Raw genomic sequence first — 16,989 nt, 5'->3', positions numbered from 1 at the left:
GGGATAAAGATTTTGTGATGGCCACTCCAATACCTGGACTTTTATCCTTAAGCCAGTTTGCCACAACTTTGGAAGTATGCTTGGGATCATTGTCCATTTGGAAGACCCATTTGTGACCCAGCTTTATCTTCCTGACTGATGTCTTGAGATGTTGCTTTAATATATCCACATAATTCTCCTTCCTCATTGTGCTATCTATTTTGTGAAGTGCACCAGTCCCTCCTGCAGCAAAGCACCTCCACCACATGATGCTGCCACCCCCGTGCGTCACGGTTGGGATGGTGTTCTTCGGCTTGCAAGCCTCCCCCTTTTTCCTCCTAACATAACAATGGTCATTATGGCCAAACAGTTCTATTTTTGTTTCATCAGACCAGAGGACATTTCTCCAAAAAGTACGATCTTTGTCCCCATGTGCAGTTGCAAACCGTAGTCTGGCTTTTTTATGGTGGTTTTGGAGCAGTGGCTTCTTCCTTGCTGAGCGGACTTTCAGGTTATGTCGATATAGGACTCGTTTTACTGTGGATATAGATACTTTTGTACCCGTTTCCTCCAGCATCTTCACAAGGTCCTTTGCTGTGGTTCTGGGATTGATTTGCACTATTCGCACTAAAGTACGTTCATCTCTAGGAGACGGAACGCGTCTCCTTCCTGAGCGTTATGATGGCTGGGTGGTCCCATGGTGTTTACACTTGCGTACTATTGTTTGTACAGATGAACGTGGTACCTTCAGGCATTTGGAAATTGCTCCCAAGGATGAACCAGACTTGTGGACGGCAATTTTTTTTCTGAGGTCTTGGCTAATTTCTTTTGATGTTCCCATGATGTCAAGCAAAGAGGCACTGAGTTTGAAGGTAGGCCTTGAAATACATCCCCAGGTACACCTCCAATTGACTCAAATGATGTAAATTAGCCAGAAGCCCAGAAGCTTCTGAAGCTATGGCATCATTATCTGCAATTTTCCAAGCTGTTTAAAGGCACAGTCAACTTAGTGTATGTAAACTTCTGACCCACTGGAATTGTGATACAGTGAAATAGTCTATAACAAGTGTTGAAAAAATTACTTGTGTCATGCACAAAGTAGATGTCCTAACCGACTTGCCAAAACTATAGTTTGTTAACAAGAAATTTGTGGAGTGGTTGAAAAACGAGTTTTAACGACTCCAACCTAAGTGCATGTAAACTTCCGACTTCAACTGTACATTTTTTGGGGGGGCTTTTTAAAATGTCTGTTTGGTCATGGCAGGAGCTTTGTTCCTCTGGCAGTTATTTCCTTTGGCTTGTGAAGTGTCTCTGTGAATAGATGTCTGATCACCAAACACTTTCGCACCTCACTGAGGCATTGAGAGCCTTGAGATTTATTGACCACTGCGTTGCTCATGCCTACTCTGTTCTGTCTCAGACTGAACCGTAAGACTTTTTCATAGATCCTCTTGAAACATGGTCTTAAGAAGTAGTAGACTACAGGATCCAGCATGCTATTGAAGTAGGTCAGACTGATGGTGATATAGCAAAAAGGACTTTAAACTTCATTCTATCGGTGGAAGCAGTTCCTGTGTTCTTCATCCAGATCAGTAGCCGTGTGATGTTGCTTGGGAGGACGCAGAATCTACTGATTCCTAGGCACAGATGCACTTGGTGCATCCTAGCCGCCTTGTCCAGACGTCTCGCCCGCAGCTGGACTGAGATCCGCTTGATGCAGAAGACCATGATCCCAAGAGATACCAGGAACCCCAGAAAGAACACAACATTGTGCAGTTATTGTTGTTGAAACTTTCACACTTTTTGTAGTTTCCAGCTTTGAACTGGTGAGAGTTGATCAGGAAGTGTGAGTTCAGGTAGATCCTGAGGACCCACAGGCTAACTGCACCACTCACTGCCTTAGAGGCTCATGGAGTTGAATGGGTGGTGGGGATGGTCCACACGCATGTACCTGTCCAGTGTTACAGCCATCAGGAAGAAAACAACACTTTCTCCACGATTCATAGCCAACATGAAGAGGAACATACGACAGGGTTTCTCCAAGTTTCCAGTCCATCCCTGAGATTTAGTAGCTGGAAGGGCAGGGCTATGTTCAGCAGGAAGACAGTGATGCTCTTCCAGGGCTTCAGGTGGAAGCAGAATATCCAGAGAGCCAGGTCGTTACCAAGGACACCCAGAACAAATTCCAGCAACAGCAGTGGGTCAGCACCCTGGTGAGGTCGCCCTCAACTACACAGCCTCCCATTATTGATAGTTAGTCCTCTGCTTCTGTTGCACTATTATATTACACAGACAAATTTATATTTTACACTTTGTCTATGTGGTCATTGTAATGCAAAAAACAATCATCCTTTTTGTAGCATCTGAAGAGAAGGTCAAGACAACCAACACCCATGAGACGTCAGCTCCTAAATCGTTAACCGAAGAGCCTAAAGAAATTCCTCTCAAAATGATATGTAGTGATTCTTGTGTCCAGTAGTTTGTCTCTGAAAGGAAAGTAATCTGTGACGTTGATGGACTAGCAGGACAAGACAGGGGTGGGTACATGCTCAGTTTCCCTCTGTGTACACAGAAAATCTGCTGTGTTGTGACAACACATTTTTGTGTCTGTAAAGAGTTAGTTGGATTACATGGGTGTGACTTCAAACTTGCCAAACTAGCAACTTCATGTCTACGTATGCTTTTGGTTGTCGTGTGTGTCTCTTGTTTAAAATTTTTCTACCCCCCTCACCTAGTTTGTGTAAACTACAGGTCTTAAGTAAATTGTCTTTAAGGCAAGTCTGTTTGTGAGAACAACTCATAAAGACTTGTGGCATTGTTTCTTGTTTTGATTTGATATTCTGTTTGTTGTGTCCAGGTTGGCTCCCCAAATTTGTTGGAATATTTCAAAGCCAGACAAAATAAACATTTAAGATCTAGTGTTCATAGATCTGGATAATTTCTCATGTTTTGTTTTACAATACTGCTTTCTAGTGCGTAAACTGCACTTTCACAGTTAATCACTGCAATGCTGAAGATGGCCACCATTTTTCCCACACCCCAGAATCTTTCTTTAGTCATATTTTTGTGAATTCAGCAAAGCTGACAATTACTTTAAATTACTATTCCTAAGTAGTCTTGCATGTACCAGAATGGCTCATAGAAGTAGGAGCTTATCTTCTGTTTCTGTGGCGTGAGGAAGCTTGATGTTCAAGTACACCACCTGGATAGGACACAGGTCCTTACCTCCATTTATCTCCTTTGGCGGAGTGCCAAGCAGAGACTCATCGGGTCCCATTTTTACAGTCTTTGGTATGACTTGGCCGGTGATCGAACTCCCAACCTTCCAAACTCAGGGCAGACACTAACCAAAAGGCCACTGAATTAGGAATTTTAATGTAGGTTTATAGGAGTTGCTCATATTTCAGAGACAGACCCACACATAACTGCCAATGTGAAGACTTTTTAGTAATCGAGCGACAAAGCATATTGAAAGAAGGTGCTTCCACACAGGTGTGGATCCCAGTGACGTGTATTCATGGATGCCAAGGAAAGTCGGGATTCCCCAAAAAATTGACAAATAAACATACCAAATAATTTAGCTTTTGTCTCTGTTTCATAAATTTCCTTCAAGTCACAAAAGGCTGAATGGGTCTCACCGGCGAAAGCATCGGAGTGAACAAAACAGTTGCACTCTGGGGAAAAAAAGTTAATTGTTTTGTGTTGTCCTCTGGTAGATAACTAAAAATGTCCCTTTTCTAAATTAGCCATGGATGAAGATAGGGTTTTGGACTTGTCGTTTTACTTAATTCTCCGTACTGGCCAATAATTATAATGCCGATTTACTGATCCAACCACAAATTCATACATTGTGCCCCTGGCTGAGAGGATGAAGTTCAACATGTAGCTAGATATATATTTTTAACCTCCTTAAGGATCCGCCCCTTTTTTAATTGTTCAATTTTCGCCCAAAATGACACACTCAAATCTAACTGCCTGTAACTCAGGCCCTGAAGCAAGGATTTGGATATTCTTGGTACAATTTGAAAGGAAACGCTTAAGTTTGCGGAAATGTTTAAATAATATATGTGAATATAACACAATAGATCTGGTAAAAGATCATTCAAAACATAGCCCTGCCCTTCCAGCAAACAACCATTCTTTTTTTGTTTTTTTACCATCTTTGAAATGCAAGAGAGAGGCCACAATGCATTATTCTAGCCCAGGTGCAATTTAAACTTTTCCACTAGGTGGCATCAGTGTATGTGCAACGTTTTAGACTGATCCAATGAACCATTGCATTTCTGTTCAAACTTTTGTATCAATACTGCCCAAATGTGCCTAATTTGTTTATTAATAACTTAATGTTCAAAACTGTTCTCTCTCTCTCCTCAAACAATAGCATGGTATTCTTTCACTGTTATAGCTACTTTAAATTGGACAGTGCAGTTAGCTTACATTTTTGTTAATCTTTCTGCCAATATCAGGTATGTTGATGTCCTGGGAAATGTTGTTGTTACTCACAACCTCATGCTAATTGCATTAGCCTACGTTAGCTCAACCGTTCTGTGGACGTGACACTGATCCCAAAGGAGCTTTAACCAGGCAAGTCAGTTAAGAACAAATTCTTATTTACAATGATGGCCAAACCATCCCCTAACCTGGACAATTGTGTGCCGCCCTATGGGACTCCCAATCACGGCTGGGTGTGATACAGCCCGGGATCGAACCCAGATCTGTAGTGACGCCTCTAGCGCTGCAATCCAGAGCCTTAGACTGCTGCACCACTTGGTCCCCCAAAAATGTATTATGGTGATGTTAACTAGCTAGCCTGGCACATCATTGCCCATGGTAGCCCAGTGGTTAGAGCATTGGACTAGTAACCAAGAGGTTGCTAGAACGAATCCCTGAGCCGACAAGGTAAAAATCTGTCTTCTGACCCTGAACAAGGCAGTTAGCCTAGGAACAGTAGGTTATCATTGTAAATAAGAATTTGTGCCTAGTTAAAATTAAAATAAATAAGTGGGTTAGTGAGTAAGCATTTTAGAATTTATTCTGCCACTGTCGGCTTATTGTCTCTGCCTTAAGCCTATATATCACGGTCTCAAGGCACATGAACTAACTGGTTATCGAGCAAGCAACGCAATTATCGCAACACAAGTTGTGCTATGGCTTTATTTTTATTTATGGCTTCCCCAGTGATTTTACCCACGCACCGCTACTGGTGGTTTCGGAGTTAAGTAATTAATATCCCCTCATGCTTAAGCTTAGTGTGTGCTTCCCAGTCAAAACTGTTTACATATATTATGACGTTTTTGTGTTCGGCTGTTCGAGCGCACAGATTTTCTTCTTGAGTCTAGTCGAAGTTCGGTAGCCAACGTCTACACCCCTTCGTCGGTGATTGGTCAACAGTAGGGGTTCTTCAGTTAAATTTTTTTGTCATTCAACGAGACTAGTTTTCATGCACAATTTTTTTCCCTTGCAAAAATACTGCATAAAACATCTGTTAGATGTAAAATTGCACAACTAAGACCTAGCAAAAACGTCAATTGATGATAAATCACAATCTGTTTAGTCTAACTACTTTAAAAGTAAATTAATCAAACATTAGACTCAATTCTAATTATATATGTCGGATCATCAACTGTTCAGAGGAGACTGCGTGAATCAGGCCTTCATGGTTGAATTGCTGCAAAGAAACCACTACTAAAGGACACCAATAAGAATCAATTGCTTATTTGAGCTGTTCTTGCCATAATATGGACTTGGTCTTTTTACCAAACAGGGCTATCTACTGTATACCACCCCTACCTTGTTCCTAGTTGCTCCTCAGCCTCCAAGACCTTATCCATTCTGATATCCTGCTCAAACATTGCAAACTCATAATTTGCCCCTATCAGCTCACAACTGTTTTTCAGTCTGATGCCTGTTTGGTTGGTTTTGGTGTGTTTACCACTCTCAAATACCATCCTCAGCTTCCTTTATTTCACAACTACACACTCCATCTATAGGTTGTCCTCTCTCTTTGTATCAATGGTCTGAAAGTATGAATCCCTCTCAGATAACACTGAAGGCTACTATCTTTGTGCATATCAAGGCAATTTCAAGAAGCTATTTAACTTACCTGGCACTTCCTTTTTCTTTTACTTACAACTCTGTTCTGCATTGTGAGTCCCTTGGCAAGAATAGTCTATCCATCCTATCCACAAATGATTTATTCATAGTACACAGGGACTGGTCTCTAAATCACATTCTCGGCTAGTTAAATGACTCATGAACCAATCCCTTTCCATGCATCATGGAAAAAAGACCTTTCCGTATGTAGTACTGTGACAAATTGGACCAGAGTTTGTTCCAACATATCAATTTCATCACGAAACTCCAACCACTGTCTGTCTTGTCACTTGTTTTTCTGTCCATGTGTACTTTTCTTTTTTTGTACATTTTATTAAAAATTAAAGCATTTCACAATTGTATTCATAACTTGGAGAAACAAATGCATATCTCCACTCATTCATGTGAACTGCAATGAGACAGACTCTGGACTCTTAAGTTGAGGAAATGTATAAAATAGTTCTTACATCATCTAAGGCTGCATAATCTACTGGAGGGTTATACATAAGGATTTGTAGACATGCTTGTTCACAGGAGGGTGGGTGGAGCAAAATCAAGTATGTGGGAAGGACCATCTGCTCTCCTTTTTTGAAGTCTTGAGCAGCCTATTCTCGCAAAATAATTATTTGTAGCCATAGCTTACCAGGCCAGAGGAGGAATGTGTGGGAGCCAGTTTTTCCTGCGGTGCAAGCAGACCTCTGCTGTCTTTTTTTGTTCTCCTGAAGTCATGTGATCTTTCCTGTTTCCCACACCTGCATACTCTACTCTGAAGTGTTATAGTTCCCACTCCACCCGGTGCAATGAACATGAAAGTCCTGTCCTGCGACCATGAATATGTTTAATTAGCAGACGGGCTCTAATGGAATGGAAAACAACAGAAAGAAATTATTGTAGTATCTGTCACCTTCACCCTGAAACATCTCAATCTCCTCATCAAGGTCCTTATCCACTGGTAAAATAAATAAACATAATTGCAGACAGTGCTCATACCAGGGAGGATCTGTGATTCCTTAGTGACAGACTGGAATAAGATGTTATATAAACAATATTTAAAGGCTGTTCAGTGTGAAGTGAAGGAAAAAAGTACTTGTTTTTTTTTCATCCTCATTTGATGGGTGTTGTTTTGTATTATATATATATTTTTCTTCCTTTAAGTTACCTGGTGAACTGTAGAGCTGCATTTAGGCCTACTGTTATCCATATTCTATATACATTTTTTCAAGTGTCATTGAGTGCACTGTCTTATTGTAATCCTTTACTTCGGCTTCTCTCTGGGTTTAAACTAAGATTCATTTTCTGATACATCCATTCTCTGTTTTAATCCTGTCGACCTAAAAGCAGGCAATGATTTTACAAGTGCTTCCCCTTTTATTTGCACACAGAAAATAGCACTCTTAGTTTAAGTGTTGTGGTACTGAAGTTTGACAAAAGTAGTACAAAATCTGCATATTGACACTTCACTTTAACTTTTATGCTGACTTGATCTAACTTAGCTTCTTGGGTATAGTAGTTGCAGGTCATTCCCCGCTTGCAGTGATGAGGGTTCTGTTAAATGTCATCCCACAATGAAAAGAGCAGACGGGCTGTTTCCAAAACAATGGGATGAGTGGTGGCCTACCCACATATGCTGCTGTGTACTCACAGGACAGGCCCATAAGGGTAGGCTATGATAAGCAAATTAAGTAAATGTATGTAGCTGTGTTAGATGGGTAGAATTGGCTTTTGCATTGATGTGGCTGTGCCTGAAGAGAGTTGTTGGCTACATGGCAAGCATACATTGCTCTGTTCCAAGCACCTCAATTAGCCCATTGCACCTTGTAAGGCCAAAAAGCATTTTATTAGGCCATATGCGCCATTATCTAGCCTGTAGTCCCTTCCTTAGTAACCACAATCATAATAGAGGCAAAAGCACAAAATCAGATGGATAATGGATTGCACTGTAGTGGTGGAGAAAATACATCAATTTCACATCATCCATATTGTTTTCTTTATCATAATAAAATATGATCTTAACAAGCATGCAACAAATAATGCATTAAACTATTTTCTATATGGGAAATTGCTGGTTCTGAACGGTAGGTAGCCTGCTATACCATAACAAAAACTCTATAGCCTGACAACGTTTCAGGTGGGGTAGAAAATAATCCTGTCCTTTCAATACCGCATGAGTGACGTCAACAGCTTCCCTGACGCATGGGCTCCCCCCGCGTTGCTATGTGTGAACTACTGTTATATCCTTCGGTAGACGAGGCTCCACGTACAGCAAACATAGCATTCATTTAGCGTTTTCCTCCTCTGCCTGTGATCTCGCCATTGAGTTTGCAGCCTACAAATGCCACTCGTGGACGCCGAACCGGTTGTTCGCTCGTTGCTTCTACCAAAAACGACAAGGAGTGTCTTACTTTGACTGCTTTATAATCGATCCTTTTCCTCAATAGGGGGTATTTGTTACAAGCATTCGATATCGTCGAAGATCCAGTAAGAATTTCTCCGGGTGCCAAGACGTGAGGATGAATTCCATACGACAGGTGCCTTCAAGGGTGAAAACCAAAAGGACCGAAACGAATTTAGGTGCTGAGAGGGAACATTTTGATAAACAGCAGGTAAATATGAATACCCGGGTGGTGGTGGTAAAATTTGCGGTTCATAGCTGTTTGTTTTGCGGCTTTATGATAATGTTTCAAATAGCATGTGAGGCCTTTAATTTATCGAACGTATTTGTTATTTGCGCACACGAAAATAAGAAAGTTAGCTTGTGAACTGTAATGCTGCTCTTATTGAAAACATTTTGATGCAAATTCCGCACCTGGCCCATCACCTGAGTTCCTAATTTGATAGGCCTATGGGACCCCGGATGGTCGAAACATTACTCACAGTAAACATGTTGACGATTTTAATTTAGAGGCGAATGGAAAGTCCTGTATGCCATTGAATCAGCTGTTAGTCCCCGTGGTTGTCTGTGATAAATATTTGATTGAAACCCGGAGAATGACCTCCCTTGAGATTTAGGCCTAATAACTTTACATTGATCAGCCATGTATGTATTTTTGGATAGAGATGTCTTATTGTCCAGAACTTTTAACTGTAGCATCACCATTACCATAATCCAACAATTAATAATCATCTATTTCCAAAGAATTTCTTAGAAAAGGACACTCCTTCACACAGTCTGGGAGCTATAGGTCATGTTTATGACATCATCATTGGTAGACCTTTTTTGTTGAAACATTTTAGAAAATAATTTGTATTTACCTTGATTGTATTTTTCTGGCTTAAGTGTCATTTACTTACTACCGGGGAGCTAATTGGCAATACATTGAATCCTTTAGATGAGTGTCTGCCTCTCAGTGAAGTCCTGGCTCTTAATATAAAGCCTGTGTTCAACTAGAAGGTCTTGTTTGGCTACCTTGTCCTGACTTCCTTGCTCTTAGTGTATTGAAATAGTATGAAGTAGCTTTGAAATGAACTTCCTGTGGCTGGATCAACAAATGGCAAATGCATATCCGAAGTTGAAATAACATTGTAACCTGCTGGTCTCCTCCATCGGAAATGACTGGACAACCAGCAGAAAGCAAACTGTCAACACAGTGTGACCCTGGCAAGAGAATTCTCTGCCATCTCCTTGTGCCTTCGATTGATGCAAAAATACAGAGCCTATTATATTCACACAAGGTCAGCCAGACAAAGTTAGGCAGTGATGATACTAAACTGAATCAACGAGAAAGAGGAAACCAATTCCTTTGGCTGGCTGGATGGAGGAAGGAGTGGGAGAGAGAGATTGTGTGGTCCCTTTGACTGCATTGTGAACTGGATGTTTAAATCCGACAAAGATAAGCATATAAGATCATATCAGAGGCGCAGTCACATGCCCTTGGCGCATGCGCTGGTCAGCGCTGCCATAGACATGTGAACCTGACAGATGTTACACCCAAACAGTGACTGGCATTATGTCCAGCCATTAGTCAGGCCCTTTGTACTGCTGTTCTGAGGGAGCCCTGTTTTTCCTTCCCAATCTATGGTCTACTTGACATGTCTCAGTTCAAATCAAATTTATTTATATAGCCCTTCGTACATCAGCTGATATCTCAAAGTGCTGTACAGAAACCCAGCCTAAAACAGCAAGCAATGCAGGTGTAGAAGCACGGTGGCTAGGGAAAACTCCCTAGAAAGGCCAAAACCTAGGAAGAAACCTAGAGAGGAACCAGGCTATGTGGGGTGGCCAGTCCTCTTCTGGCTGTGCCGGGTGGAGATTATAACAGAACATGGCCAAGATGTTCAAATGTTCATAAATGACTAGCATGGTCGAATAATAATAAGGCAGAACAGTTGAAACTGGAGCAGCAGCACAGTCAGGTGGACTGGGGACAGCAAGGAGTCATCATGTCAGGTATTCCTGGGGCATGGTCTTAGGGCTCAGGTCCTCTGAGAGAGAGAAAGAAAGAGAGAATTAGAGAGAGCATATGTGGGATGGCCAGTCCTCTTCTGGCTGTGCCGGGTGGAGATTATAACAGAACATGGTCAAGATGTTCAAATGTTCATAAATGCATGGTCAAATAATAATAAGGCAGAACAGTTGAAACTGGAGCAGCAGCAGGTGAGGCCAGGTGGACTGGGGACAGCAAGGAGTCATCATGTCAGGTAGTCCTGGGGCATGGTCCTAGGGCTCAGGTCCTCCGAGAGAGAGAAAGAGAGGAGAGAATTAGAGAACGCACACTTAGATTCACACAGGACACCGAATAGGACAGGAGAAGTACTCCAGATATAACAAACTGACCCTAGCTTGTGACAGTCAACTCCTGATATGACAGTGGAAATGTAGAGACCGTTATGTAACATGCTACAATGTCCAGGTACTCAACTCAATTCCAAGGACAGGCAGCTCCACCATATTGTCTTTCCATAGAGGGTGCTGCAGAGTCGCTGTGCTGCAGTACTTTACCATCCATATAAAGCTGCCCAAAGTCTGTGCTCTTGGCTTACTGACCCCCCTCCCAAATTTGGTTTCTGTATGCTACTTTGACATTTAACAAGTCTAGCCTAATGTACAGCACAATAGTGTAGCTCTATCCCAGTCATCAAAGGTACATAACTGGAAAGATATATAAGAAGGCACTGCTATACTTGTTATTCATTCAATACTGCATTACATGATGGATCTAGTTCTTGCAATTGACCTGTAGAATTCTGCTGATTCTGGGGTCTACTGTAGGTGTAATGTTGCACCCCATTCATCTCTCTGTTTTCTCCCCCTCCCCCTCTAGTTTTATCTGTGTTGACCTCCCTACCAAGGTCAGATGTCCCACAAAGCACCTGTTGTTCACACACTCACTGTGTGTGGGTGTGTGTGTGAGAGAGTTTGCTCTCCATCATTTCGGATGCCTCAGTGCCCATGAGAGAGGGCTGGGGGAAGGGAGCGGCTGAGTGTAAACACAGCCTCTCTCTAGGCCTCTGAGAACAGCAAAGCATTCAAACATTTTGCTTATGGTCATTATTTATTTTGTCACCTGTGTATACTTGCAAGTAAATGTCCATTTGGAACAATTGACCCACCCTACCAAGTGGTGTGGCGTGTGACTCCTTGTTGCCAGTGTACAGTTCCCTAGGGTGTCCATGGAAACCAAGCATCTACAGGAACATTAGGAAACCAGGGGAACCATGGTGAGGGTTGTTATTATTTACAGCTGACATCCACTTTGGGAGGCACAGCATAGAGTGAGTGCACAAACATCAGCTAGCATGGTCATGGTGCTGACACGCAGGGTTGATGTGACTACTTTGGAGATGATAAAGAGGCGACTGGAATGACTAGTACTGTTAGAGGATGACAGAGCAGTATTAGACTTCTGCCTCCCTTGAGTGGGTGTGTGCAAGACCTAACCCATACCACCTCTCAATCTCAGACTTGTTGTCTGAGAGAGGAAGTGTCTCTACAGCACAGAGCACTCCCCTTAATATCCAACTATTGTAGGAGGGTATGAAGCAATGGCAAGTCCTTGTGTCCACTGTTAATCTTCAATTTTGTCACCTAGACATCCGTGTAGGATGTCAGGCTAAGGAGAAGAAGCAGCAGGGGCGAGGACAAAGTCGTTTCATCAAAGGCAGGAAGGGCTAGTCCAGTTGCGGCTCAGGTTTCTGTCTGTATCAACACTGTAAGTGACTGAGCCAGCTATTGTTGTGCTGCCTGGGAGGCAAAGCAGGAGACAAGGAGGAATTTAACACAATGGGGACATTTCCAGCGGGTTTTCAGAATAGCCATTAAAAGGGTGTTCTATGAAAACAGCTAGTATTTGATGTTGTGAGAATGATAATTGAATTTTGTTGAAATGTCACTTTTTTTTATGTTGATAATCTTTCCAAGTGATAACAATGAAGTCTGTTTTCAAAATCAGTGGTTTGATATAACGACTTATCCAAACACCCCAAACTCCTCTATCCAGTTTCCTGTTTGCCTCCAAACAATGTAGTGTTGGATAAAGGAGAAATTCAATGTATTCCTTGATGCATTTGAACCTCAATTTGTTGGTGACCGAGTTGGCCTCTTGCTATCATCAGCACCTTACTGTCTTACTCTGCTTGTCACCACTCCCAGTGAATTGGTGTTAGACTAGTTAATGCTAACAAAACCAGACAATGCGTTCAGCCTCATTAGCAGTGTGTTTACACAGGTTTAACAGCATTAATAGTGGCAGCTGTGCGGTGCTTGGGTATGTGTCTGACCTTGACAACCAGAGCGGCAGCAACAGTCTGTTGAATTAAGCTGATAAAGAACTGCAATAACTAGTCACTGCAGGGCACCTGACTGACTGCCCAATGTGGAGTACATTAGACGTGTTGCTGCAGTGTCTCTGGCAGCTATAGTCTTCCTGGCAGTGATGTCCAAGCACATAGACACGCTGTTGAAAGGCAAGAAGGGAGAAGATGACAAGGTAAGAAAGGGGGGAACAGGGATGGGAGGGATGAACAGTGTGTGTGGTGTGAGTTCAGGGATTAGGCTGGGCTCATCACTCCCGCTCTCTCCCTACAACTACCTCTCCCTCAATTGGGGGGATTAAGACTTATGTTTTGGGTCCAGGTTCAATGTTGTATCTGTCGAACAGCTAAATAGCGTCAGACTGTCTGTAGCCCACTTAGATCATAGTTAAGCCCAGTTTCTCCTGTGGCCAACCAGATGAATGTACACCTTCCTGACCTTCTTAAAGCATTGCTGTTGGAAAGTTTTAATGGCAGTGGTGGAAAAAGTCATACTTGAGTAAAAGTAAAGATGCCTTTTTTAATAGAAAATGACTCAAGTGAAAGTCACCCAGTAAAATACTACTTGAGCAAAAGTGTAAAAGTATTTGTTTTTAAATATACTTAAGTATCGGAAGTGTAATTGCTAAACTATAGTTAGGTATCAAAATAAAAAGTCGTAATAATTTCACAATCCTTATATTAAGCATGCATCATAAGGGGAAAATTTCTGTATTTTGTAAGTTACATATATTGAGAACTTGATTGCTGACAAGTAAAACATTTTGGGACTATGTCAACAATGGAATAATGAAACAAATACCAGAACATTGTTTTGGGATGGAATTGTCCTTTAAGTACTTTACACTACTGTTTAATGTTTTTGGTTTCTTTGTATGAATGAGGGAGTAAATTGAGGGAGCATGCCAGTGGGAGACGAGCTAGGTCTTTTGTTGGTTTGTGACATTGCCAACCTTCAATTCTAGATATTTTTTTTTTTTTTTACATTTTTCACCTTTTATTTAACCAGGTAGGCAAGTTGAGAACAAGTTCTCATTTACAATTGTGACCTGGCCAAGATAAAGCAAAGCAGTTCGACACATACAACGACACAGAGTTACACATGGAGTAAAACAAACATACAGTCAATAATACAGTATAAACAAGTCTATATACGATGTGAGCAAATGAGGTGAGATAAGGGAGGTAAAGGCAAAAAAAGGCCATGGTGGCAAAGTAAATACAATATAGCAAGTAAAACACTGGAATGGTAGATTTGCAATGGAAAAATGTGCAAAGTAGAAATAAAAATAATGGGGTGCAAAGGAGCAAAATAAATAAATTAAATCCAGTAGGGAAAGTGGTAGTTGTTTGGGCTAAATTATAGGTGGGCTATGTACAGGTGCAGTAATCTGTGAGCTGCTCTGACAGTTGGTGCTTAAAGCTAGTGAGGGAGATAAGTGTTTCCAGTTTCAGAGATTTTTGTAGATCTTTTTTTTTTTTTAGTAGACTTCAAGCAGTTCTGTAAATTGTATTGCTCAACTTCGCTGGACTATGCACTGTATTCAGTCTCTGATCAGGTTAGTGTAACAATGATCCCCCCCCCGTCTCGATCTCTCCTCTGAGTGACAGTCAGTTTGAATGTATTATGGAGCCTCCTTGCAGCCATGCTGCTCTATGGCCATCTGTTGAGGCCTCTGTGCCAGGCGCTGTGTGCCAGAATGTGGCCCCCATCAAACCAATCTTCTACCCCAGCTGACAGGCCTTCCTCCTCCCACAAACCCTTCATTGTCAAGCACCCCTCTAACCTAGGGATGGGCATTTTGAAATTATTTCAGTATTCAAGTTATGATATTGTTTTGGATATCCGGATTGTCGAAATACATTTATTTAAAAAAATAAAATAAAAAAAAATCGACTTAATTTTGTTTCAGCAGGAGGGTGGGGGGAGGGATGAAAGGAGCAGGGGGCGATGTGACAGTCTGGCATGGGGGAGGAAGAAAGTAGCCAAAATGACCCGCTCTAGTTAGATAAATTTGTTGCTGCCATATGTTAGCTATCATACCATCTGGTAGTACCTGTCTTGACTGCATCAAATCATTGTAAAGAAGCTAGCTAGCTAAAGTAGCAAGGCTAATTGAGGCTATTTTGCTATGCTTCCCTGTCCAATGTCTAAAACGACTCCATTCATGGTTGATCATTGTAGCCTACTCCTTCTCAGTTAGCAAATTCTGTCATTTTAATTCCATTTGGCAATGAAAAGAAATCTCCCACTTCACCATTGGTGTGAAGTACTTAAGTCATTTTTTGAGGTATCTGGACTTCACAATTTTGTTGTATTTTTTGACAACTTTTACTCCACTACATTCCTAAAGAAAATAATGTACTTTTTACTCCATACATTTTCTGACACCCAAAAGTACTTACATTTCGGTTGCTTAGCAGGACAGGAAAATTGTCGAATTCTCACACTTATCAAGAGAACATCTCTACCGCCTCTGACCTGGCGGACTCACTAAACAAAAATGTTTTGTTTGTAAATTATGTCTGAGTTTTATCGTGTAGTTATATTCGTAAAATATAAAAACAAGAATGGTGCCATCTGGTTTGCTGAATATAAGGAATGTGTAATGATTTTATACTTTAGGTTCTTAAACATATTTTAGAAATTACATTTACTTTTGTTAAGTGTATATATAAAACCAATAACTTTTAGACTTTTACTCAAGTACTATTTTACTGGGTGACTCACATTTACTTGAGTGATTTTTCTATTAAGGTATCTTTAAGTATAACTGTTGGGTACTTTTTCCACCATTGCACTTCACTTGCTACACATGGAACCTCTGACTGTAGCACCACTTTGATTGATGACAATAACAACAAGCTACACGTGTGAAACGTGTGTAGGCAACCGGTGCATCTTTTTTTATGTGGCGCACTCATAACTGTCAAAACAGTTTTGTTTTATAAAAATGTTGAGTGTAATGGTCTATCCTTGTAGGCTATGTAGCAATATCACATAGATCATTTTATTTCATTTTAGACAAAGCTAAGTATACTCTCCCAAGTAATCTAATACTAACGTCTGTTCAGATATTCAAATAACCTTGTCCATCCCTAATCCAAACCATCACTTGCTCTGGTCCCCTAAGCCAAGGGGGCTAGCTCTCAAGAACGGTTAACCAGGACACCCCTCTCCTTTTTTTCTTTTTTTCTCCATCTCTCCCCTCGCTCTGAGTGGTCCCCTTAAACGCACAGTAGCCCCTCTGTGCTTTGTTTAGTGACTGCGTGTTTTGGTAGAGGGGGAGGTTGGTAGGTTGTGGTGGCTCCAGAGTTTCACTAACTAAATGAAGTCTTTATGCTTTTGTGGGATTGCTGGCCAATTTTGCCAGGCCTGCCTCGGATATCCGATAAATGTGAGGATTGTATTTCTCCTTCCCTGTGTTTACGATAAGATGTATGTGTGTATTCTAGGAAGAAATGTCATGTAAATACCAGAGTGAGTGAATTTATATCACTGTGTATATACAGCCAGAGGGTGAAGTAAAAACGTGTGTTGGTCTGTATGAGCCTGTGTTTGTGGGATTATTTTGCGATTGAGTGACTGTGTGTGTGCAGTACCAGTCAAAAGTTTGGACACACGTACTCATTCAAGGGGTTTTCTTTATTTTTTACTTTTTTCTACATTGTAGAACAATCGTGAACATATCAAAACTATGAAATAACACATATGGAATCATGTAGTAATGAAAAAAGTGTTAAACATATCAAAATATATTTGAGGTTCTTCAAAGTAGCCACCCTTTGCCTTGATGACAGCTTTGTACACTTGGCATTGTCTCAACCAGCGTCATGAGGTAGTCACCTGGAATGCATTTCAATTAACAGGTGTGCCTTGTTAAAAGTTCATTTGTGGAATTTCTTTCCTTAATACGTTTGAGCCAATCAGTTGTTGTGACAAGCTAGGGGTGGTATACAGAAGAAAGCCCTATTTGGGAAAAGACCAAGTCCATATTATGGCAAGAACAGCTCAAATAAGCAAAGAGAAATGACAGTCCATCACTTTAAGACATGAAGGTCAGTCAATCCGGAACATTTCAAGAACTTTAAAAGTTTCTTCAAGTGCAGTCGCAAAAACCATCAAGCGCTATGATGAAACTGGCTCTCATGCGGTCCACCACAGGA

The 16,989-nt window shown here is 41.3% G+C and overlaps 1 protein-coding gene and 1 pseudogene across 3 annotated transcripts in view; one reads left to right on the top strand and one right to left on the bottom strand.

Annotated features, from left to right (window-relative positions):
• Positions 1-1,105: 1,105 nt before the first annotated feature.
• LOC112263948 lies at positions 1,106-3,256 on the bottom strand (annotated as a pseudogene).
• A 5,052-nt stretch (positions 3,257-8,308) lies between these two features.
• hip1rb (huntingtin interacting protein 1 related b) overlaps positions 8,309-16,989 on the top strand; it is a 41,692-nt gene continuing 33,011 nt past the window's right edge. For 2 of the 3 annotated variants that reach the window (XM_024438682.2, XM_024438681.2), the window contains exon 1: positions 8,309-8,675. In XM_024438682.2, coding sequence (XP_024294450.1) covers positions 8,583-8,675 — 93 coding nt within the window. In that variant the 5' untranslated portion in view covers positions 8,309-8,582. Of the gene's footprint in view, positions 8,676-12,889; positions 12,999-16,989 lie in introns of those variants that run through there. The other variant, XM_024438683.2, reaches the window with a different exon arrangement.

Source organism: Oncorhynchus tshawytscha, linkage group LG12 (assembly GCF_018296145.1).
Source record: "Oncorhynchus tshawytscha isolate Ot180627B linkage group LG12, Otsh_v2.0, whole genome shotgun sequence".
NCBI lineage: Eukaryota > Metazoa > Chordata > Actinopteri > Salmoniformes > Salmonidae > Oncorhynchus > Oncorhynchus tshawytscha.
The sequence above is the reverse complement of the archived record's forward strand: the minus strand, read 5'-3'. Positions and strand labels throughout refer to the sequence as shown.